This window comes from Phaethon lepturus, unplaced genomic scaffold (genome assembly GCF_000687285.1).
Source record: "Phaethon lepturus isolate BGI_N335 unplaced genomic scaffold, ASM68728v1 scaffold23292, whole genome shotgun sequence".
Lineage (NCBI taxonomy): Eukaryota > Metazoa > Chordata > Aves > Phaethontiformes > Phaethontidae > Phaethon > Phaethon lepturus.
The window spans coordinates 1,194-10,170 of NW_010524385.1; the positions used below are offsets into that span (position 1 = coordinate 1,194).

General features: G+C 43.3%; 1 protein-coding gene across 1 annotated transcript in view; it reads right to left on the reverse strand.

Annotated features, from left to right (window-relative positions):
• Nucleotides 1-8,652, reverse strand: part of LOC104617192 (zinc finger protein 462-like) — a gene marked incomplete at its 3' end in the record, with an annotated part of 9,365 nt that extends 713 nt beyond the window's left edge. The window contains exons 1-3 of the mRNA XM_010282439.1: nucleotides 8,433-8,652; nucleotides 2,498-7,941; nucleotides 822-986 (exon numbers count right to left, since the gene is read on the reverse strand). Coding sequence (XP_010280741.1) covers nucleotides 822-986; nucleotides 2,498-7,941; nucleotides 8,433-8,652 — 5,829 coding nt within the window. The remainder of the gene's footprint in view (nucleotides 1-821; nucleotides 987-2,497; nucleotides 7,942-8,432) is intronic.
• Nucleotides 8,653-8,977: the final 325 nt, after the last annotated feature.

The window sequence follows — 8,977 nt, forward strand, 5'->3', positions numbered from 1 at the left end:
GAGCTTTGATAGAAGGGAAGCATCCCATTCTGTCAGTAGTATTGGATAAACTAAAGGAAGGTCAGTGGAAGGACGATGAAAGTGTTTAGACTCTGAAGGACTCAGATACTTTACACAGCACACAGTTGATGTTATGAAATAGGCACACTTTAGGTCACATTCTGAGGACTGCAGAGATTTTGCTGAGTACTCACTGCAGCAAGAAAAGGAGAACTGCATAACCAGTTCCTGCAACCTTACTGCATGTGAACTCCCCCTGCTGATATCCTGTAAAGCTGCCTCTGGAGCACAGCCAGTCCTCAGAGACATTCTAGATGGTCTCCACTTGCATAGGGAGGAAACAGCAGCACATTTACAATTAACCACTTGAATTGGACCCCTGGCTCAGCTGGCTATTTGAATATGTATTTGCAGCACTATAATTTCACTTTTGCATATGGGTTGGAGAAAAAAAAAAAAAGAAAGAAACCCCACACTTCAAGGGTCTAAGAAAGCAGAAAAGTAGCCCAGAACAGCTGAGGGAGAAGCTCCTGCTCATAAATCAAGCCTTTCAGTCATCCGTGATATCAATTCCTTTGTGGCAAATTAAGAAATGAGAATTAAATATTTTTTGTGCCCCAGATGAAGAGCAGAAGAAAGTCAAAACATCTTAAAATAAACAAAATGTGCTGCAGAAACCTGAAGAATTAGATTAGAATGTCATGCTTAACTGTTCAGAATATTCAATCCAAAATCCATTTGACTCCATGGGAGCCCTCTACGGGCTTTCAGTTAGGCCTTAATATCAAACAAAAAATGCTGTCAGTTCACAGAATTCTCACCTTTACTGTAGCTGACACAGAAGAAACATTCCCATACTGGACATGCTTACGCAGATGATTACAGATGGCTCGAAGCGTTGGATGAACTTCCACACAAAATTTACATTTGTAGCCAACTACTTTCCTCTCCTTAAGTTTTGAAGCATCTTCCAAATGTCCAAAAGCCTATTCAAGCACATGAGTATTAATCAGTTATACTAATGTAATACTGAAATATTCTTCTGATATCTCACTTTTAGGAATATACCCAGACCAGATTTTGCACCTTAAGCAAAATTGCATTTAGTGTACACATGCGTGGGTCTGGCTGAGATGGAGTTAATTTTCTCCATAGCAGCCCTCAGTGCTGTGCTTTGTATTGTTAGCTAGAAAGGTGTTGATAACACACCAGTGTTTTGGCTACCGGCTGGCAGTGCTGGCACAGCATCAAGGCTCTCTCCTACAACATGCCCCCTCCCCCCGGCTGGGGGTGGGCAAGATCTCAGGAGGGGACAGAGAGCCAGGACAGCTGACCCAAACTGACCAAAGGGATATTCCATACCATATGATGTCAGCTCAGCAATAAAAGCTAAGAGAAGGGAAGGGGGGGGGGGGGGATTCATTATTACGACGTTTGTCTTCTGGGGCAACTGCTACATGTACTGAAGCCCTACTTCCTGGGAAGTGTCTGGACATCACCTGCTGATGGGAAGTAGAGAATAAATCCTTTGTTTTCCTTTGTTTCTGCACGTGGCCTTTGCTTTTGCTTTATTAAACTGCCTTTATCTTGACCATGAGGTTTTTTCCATCTTATTTTCTTCCCCCCCCGTCCTGCTGAGGGGGGGAGTAATAGAGCGGCTCGGAGGGCACCTGGTGTCCAGCCAAGGTCAACCCACTACAACGTGCTATTGTGCAAAACTTCAGCCTCAATTTGCACTGACTTGTATTAAAGCCCTCAAAATAGGTGGACAGGATGTGCACAGGAAAAACCTTGAGTTTCTGCATAATAGTAGTCCCCTATAAGACTGTTCATTTTTAACTTACAAGACCAAGCCATGCTCCTTCATGGTTCCCCCCCTGCCCAATTATATGCTTTTCTACAGCAAGTAGTTACTCCAGATGAGGAGAAGGGTACAGAAAAGAGTAGCAGAATTTGGTCTTCTGTTCACAGGAACACTTACCCAAAGCTTGAAGTTATTGGATAGATGCACATAAGCATCAGATTCTTTATCAGAAAATGTACTGAAATAGATAAGCTTGGGAAGGAAATTGGTGTGTTATTTCAAGGTACGTTGATGAGCAGTAGAATGGGACATTTGCTAAAGAATCTATGAGAAAGCAAACAGCACCCTTGCAATATAAGAATAAATGTCAGGTACAGATAGCCATCCATAAGGGTGGGAGGAAGGAAGAAAGATAGGGAAAATCCTGAAGGAAACAGTTGGAAGAAGCAGAGCTTCCCATGGAGCCTAGGAATAGGTAGAGAATGAAGGAAATTAAAGCAGAGTATGTAACCGACTTATAGAGCCCATTGACATGCTGAGTTACTCATTAACCTGCGTTCATTTGGCTGTCAAAGAGAACATGCAGGTGGGTATTAGCAATAAGGAGCCTCTTGGGATACAGAAGAACAGCTTTTGGTTTGTTTTTCTCCCTGGGGAGAGGAAGCAGAGGAGACCAGACACACAGACCCTTACCCTCTCTTGTTTGAAATCTGTAAAAGTACCATCTGCATATTTCTGCTTGCTCAAAAGCTGTTTCCTCCTCTCCTGACGTTTGGCACGCTTCTGGAATTCCTCATTGTGACGATTCAAGTGTGAGGTCAGCTCTGCTGTGCTATGCAATTTAGTATCACAGTGCTTGCACTGGTAGACAGCATTATGAGAGCAGGTGCCACTTCCCAGTATGGTAAAGTCTCTCTTCAAATCCTTGCTGTGGTGATCAGTGTAATGCATGCACAGCAGCTCTGCTGTGCTGAAGGACAGCTTGAAACATTTTATGCATCTGAAGGGAAGCCACTCAGTTTCCTGAGCCTCGCTCTCCACCTCAGGCTTTTCAAAGTCATTCCTTTCCTCAGCTGGAGTTGACTTTTCATGTTCATCAGCATACACAGCAGTAAAGTAACCCCCCAGCTTGCTCGCATGCTGCTTCTTAGGGAAAACACCAGGGTGACGCTTCATGTAGTGGGACACAATACCTTTTTTGCTAAACGATTGAAAGGAACAAAGCGAGCATTTCTTCTTTTCCACAGCCCTCCTCAGCTCCTCACTTAACTGAGGAGTGTCATCTTTGGGAGGAGATGGAATGATCACTTTATTGGGTTTGTCGCTTACTGTCCTGGAGGCTGCTAAACAATGAGTGTAGTAAGCATCAATGTCATGCCTTTTCTGGTAGTGTGCTGCAAGCCCTTTGCGGATAGGGTTGGTGTAGGAACACAAAGCACACTTGAAGAGGTTGTTCTTGCCTTCTGGTTGTGCCCGAACGTTATTATGTTTGATGCGGTAGTGCCTGGCTATCCCCTTCCGGGTAGAACAGAAGTATTTGCAGAGTTGACACCGGAACACTGTGTGAGACAATAAGTGAGAACTGGGGAAATGAGGTGCTGAGATAGAGACTTCTCCAACACCATCATCAGCAATTTCTGGGGAGGCCTTGATTTCAGCTACCATGTCTGGCTCCACTGAGGCAGACACATTTGGCAGTGACTGAGCAAAAACATCAAATTCAGGCTGATTATGATATTTCTCATAGTGAATTTTGAGCTTCTCTAGTGTGCCATGGGTGTAAGGGCATAGTTTGCACCGGTATGCACCATAACCTTGCTTGAAAATCCTACTCGTCTCTTCCATGTCATTCTGGGCAATGTCTTTTGACTGTTCTACATCATGCACAAAGTCTTCAGCAGTGACCTTTACTGATGGGTGCCGTTTCTGGTAATGTGTGAGGACACCATGAATGCGAGTGTTAATGTATGGGCAATGTCTGCACTTGTACACAGCCCCTGGGTTAATGTCTATGTCCTGTGCAAAGTCAGCAGCTTTCACTTTCATGCCAGGATGCTTTTTGCCATAATGTGTCAGGAGGCCATGCAAGTTATTGTACTCAGACTGGCAAACTGTACACTGATATGGAGTGAAGGAGATGGAAGGGTTTGCAGAAGCCAGCTGAATAGTTTTTTCCTGGGAAAGGCTGGGGTCCTCCACATCCTGGTCCATCTGTGATGCTACCTGGTTTTCAGAATTAATCCTGGCCCTAACTTCATTAAGCTGTGTGCCAATTTTCTCAGTAGCATCTTTCTCCTTAATGATATCTAACAATACAGATTCATCCCCATTCATAGCCCAAGGGTGAAAAGCCTGGTAGTGATTAGTAATATCCCAAATGGAAGATGCTTCAAAAATGCAGTCTCTGCATTTATAGGTCTTTGCCTCTGTTGGCATCACTAGGGTAGGAGGGGAAGGATCCGGACCTGCCCAGAGTTTAGCTGCCATATATGTATAGTCAACATAATGTTCAGGATGTCTCCTTTGGTAATGCACAAGCAAACCATTTGGTTCCATATGTGAATAAATGCACCATTCACAGTGATAACCAGCTTCTATCAAGCCATCCAAAAATGCCCATCTTAGAATGGACGTGACCGTGGCCTTCAGATTCGGGTGGTCTTTCTTAATATGCTTCCTCAACGCATAGAAATAAGGCGATGTGTAGCTACACTGCCTACATTTGAGGGCTCTCGGCTTTGTCTTGTTCTGTTCAGTTCTGGAGGTGTGAGCAGGCAGGCTGCCAGATGATTTCTTCTGGTTGTGATCACAAAGGCTTCTAATGGTGGCTGTATGCTGCCTAATCACATCTGCATTGGCTTTGAAATCACGATGCTTCTTTTGATAATGAATGAGCACACCTTTCACGGTCCGGTTTCCATAATCGCAGTGCTGGCAGAAGAACATTTCATTCTCAAGGGGATTCACGGAGCACTCGGAACTGCCCCGGCTCAACTGCTGCACTGACACTGGCAGTTTCTGAATCCCAGGTGGCAGCTCACCAGCCTTCATCATTGCTGCAGTAGGGGGTGCCTGCCTGATGTACTTGGCAGTGACCTTTATTTCTGGATGCCTTTTCTGGTAGTGGACAAGCACTCCCACAACTGAACGGTTGCTGTATGAACAGTGTTTGCAATAGTAGAGTTCAGGAGCAAGGTCTGGGGGCAGTGGTGGGGGAGGTGTTGGTTGAGAAGCCAAGTTGGACAGTTTTGAGGAGACAGACATCCCCATCTCAAAAGACATTTGAGCCAAGGCAGAGCCCCTGTCAACAGAAGCTATATGCATGGTCTTCTGAATTCTGAAATATGATGCTTTTTCTTCAGGGTGTTTTTTCTGGTAATGCACCAGAACTGAATGCATGTTAGGGCTTGCAAATGAGCACACATCACAGTCATAAACAACCAGAGAATTGACCGAAGGTGCCTTCTGATTTTCACATTGAGGACTAAAACTCTTTGTGGCACTTTTGTTAAAACTTGCTGACATAGTAGTCCCATGAGCCACAGGGGTGGAGGTTGACATAGTTTTTGGAGCAGAATTCAAGATCTCTCTCAGTGTCTGGGACTCTGTGTTTAGCCCCTCTTGCTGCTCAACAACATAGCTTGAAAATATCATTGCATTGTTAATTTTCACTGTTGGATGCATTCTTTGGTAATGTGGCATCAGGCTTCTAACATTTGGGCTAGTGTAAGAACAGAAGCGACAGCGGTAGATAAGATCCGAGTGATCAGAGTTCAATACATTCATAGCTTCAGGGTGATGCTCTCCATAGTGTTGCTGCAGGTCTTCAAAGTTCGTATAGTCGATATAACACTCAAGGCATCTGTATACTGCACTGTGATCATTGGGATCCAAGATATACCTAAAGCTGAATTTTATGTAGGGGTGCATCCGTTGGTAATGGGTGCTAACACTCCTGGCAGATTTGTTGCTAAAATCACAGTGTTTACAATAGTAAAGCCTACCAGAGTCATTAATCTCCACATTTTCATTGTTCTGATCAGGGCCATACATATTTGGCTGGCTTCCCAGAACAGGGGCATTAGGGCTCTGTTGATCTTTCATGTTAATGGAAGAAAAATAATCTTCCTCATCTTCAGATAAAGTAAGCTCGATCTCTGCTCCATTGGTGGAATTATAATCATGATGCAAGTTTGTATCCTTCTGAGAATCATTAGTCTCTCTCCCCCACATTTGCTGGGGTGCATAAGAACTAGAAACCTCCACCATTGGTTCTGTTTGTTCTTCTCTGTCTAATTCCACTTCTATCTCCACCTCGTCTTCCTCCTCTTCCTCATCATCCTCTACATTAATCACAGCATCTTCTTGCTGTTTGTTTTGGTTTATTTTGCTCTGCAGGTTGCTTGCTATTTCATCAATTCTAGTTCTTTTCTTCACTGGTGAGAGATCCAAAGGGCAGTCATTTGACACCTTCCGAGTGACCTTAGCAACAAAGTTATTTTTAGACGAAAGACCAAGAATTGAGGTCTGGCTTTTCTTCACTGTGCTGACAGAGGTGAGAGCATCTGCCTCACTCTCTTGTGGCATGTTGGATGGCAGTCCATCATATTTTGGTAAGTTGTCACAAAATGAGTGCTTGTGCTGCTGATGAACTCTGAGGCCTTTCAAAGTAGTGGTAGAATAGTTACACATTGTGCACCTATAAGGATGCTGTGAATGGGGTTGAGGCAACTGCTGCTGTTGCTGCTGCACTGTTTCCATCATCCCAGCTGACTTCCCTCCATTTGTATTTCCACTTTCATAAGAAATCGTGTTGTCATTCAAAGAGGAGACAATGTTTTCGCTCTCAGAATTCACAGTGTCCCAGTCTGATGTTGTACCTGCATGACATTGCCTATGAGCTCCAAGCTTTAATGAACTCTTACAGGTAAAAGGGCATTCATCACATTTGTATACAGTTGTCTTCCCAGACAGGTGGATATTCTCAATGTGACGGGAGATGCTTCGGCGGTGCATTGTGAGGAAAGGGCAAAAAGGACATTGGAACCTGTTCATGTATCTTCTAAAGGGAATCCCTTTCGTTTCCAACAGTTTGTTGCCATCAGATCCCATCAGTTGCTCTGCAGATATTCCTGAAGTCTGGTGGTCCACAGAGTTCAAGCCATTCTCGCTGTCCACTTCATTTAGCTCTTCGTCTGAGCTGGAGTTATTTAGCATACTGTTTGTTTCCAAGTCAGCAGAAGAATTTGTCATGTCAGCAACTCCATAGCGGGATCTGTCAGACAAATTAACTATGCCCGAGTTGTGAGGTAATTTAGACTTCATTTGAGGATAAGACACAGAAGAAAACTTAGAGGATATAGAAGAGTCAGGCCTGATAAGGGAACTGCCCGTAGAGCTTCTGAAGTTTGAGACATCAGCATTCAACATATCATGTCCTGTCATATTCATAGAGATATAATTAGAGTTTGGGGAGGCATTCTGGGCACTCTTACTCTGCATATCAGGCGCACTGGTTCTGTCTTGTTCCTGCCTCAAATTTGACAGTATTTTTACCATGCTGCGGTGCTTCTTCATCATATGGTCACACCAGCGCTCCCTTCGAGGTGTCTGGTAACTGCACCATTCACAGCAAAAGTTGCCTCTGGACTTTGTTAGAGGCTTGACCATGGACTCCAAAATGCTCCGTTCTACCACCTCTGCAGGCAATTCCTTGCAGGGTTCCTGCACTGGCACAGAGGCAGATGCCAATTCAGATACAACAGAGGTAGCAGTAGGAGTTAAACTCTCCTTCAGATTGTTTTTGTGATACATTTTCTGGTGTTTAATAATCCTTGCGCGCCTTGGTGATTTGTAGGTGCAGAACTGGCAAGAGAAAACTTTGCCAAACCCCTCGTGCATCAGGATGTTGTAATTTAAGGATCCAGCAGTGCGTGACCCTACTGAGGTCCCCCCAACTTCTGCTCCATGAACCTTGCGAGTGTGCTCTAAGAGGAGGTTTTTAGATCGGAAGTAACGCACACAGAATTTGCACTGGAAAAACTTGGTTGGTTTAGGATTTGGAGCCATATGTTGACCATAAAAACTTTGGCTCTGGCTATAATAACTTCCAGTCCCCATCTGAGTTGTATTTTGCCCTACAATAAGAATTAAAAATAAATATGTAAATAAGTAAAATTAGACAGTCCCCCCCCATCTATCCTGTAAGCATATGGATACACACACATCTTGAACACATTAATAACACCGGAATTCCATCAATTATTTATGATTAGACCTGTGCATATGAGAATGGTCAGAAAACTAACAGATGGTACATAATTTGGGATAGACAATTTCCAAAATAAGCTTCTTGAAATAAAAAGGTACACTAATAAGTCCAAAACTCTTCTAGAGCTCATGGTGGTGTAAAGCAAGGAAAAGAGGCAATATGAAGAAGCATGTGAAAAATAGCAAGACAAAAAAATCCACACATGTTTGCATTTACAGAAAAAATGTCTGTAACTAAACGTCATTCACTTCACTACCATAGTGATAAAGATAGTTTTTAAAAATCACACTGAAACATACCAATTAAAATGCACTGAAATAAGTCACATGTGAGATGGGGCTTAGGGTTGAGGTTTACCTGCTATTTCATCTGCAATTGTAAATTCATCCTTTACAGAAGAAAATTCAATCTCAGTCTGGTTGCTAGCATTCATGGAGCCAGACCTTGGCTGGCTAGGGTTTTCCTCAGAGACATCTGTTGGCTGCAGAAAAGCAGTATGAACATCCTGAATGTGAGCTTTTAGGTCTTCATAGGATGGAGCTCGGAAATCACAGCCATCACACTGCAGCACCTCCATGGTTCAGAAATGATCTTTTGCATTAGAAAATTCTGCAAGAAAAACAAGGAAAGGAGAAGGAAAGAGGCAGGGGTTTGTTTTGTTTTGTTTTTCCCTGTTTGGTTGGTTTGGGGAGTTTTTTTGTTTTGTTTTTATAGAAATGCCATTCAGTGAATTCTGAAAATATATTAACACCAAGCTTCCTATCACGACTCAATGATTTCCAGAAATTCCATAATTACTGCAGCCTAAAACTCAACATTTAAGAGGCATCAAGGCAATTTTGATTCAAAGAAAGCCCTATCTAGGTAACTTGCAGGTTGCTGTTATCAATGCTACAGTCAAA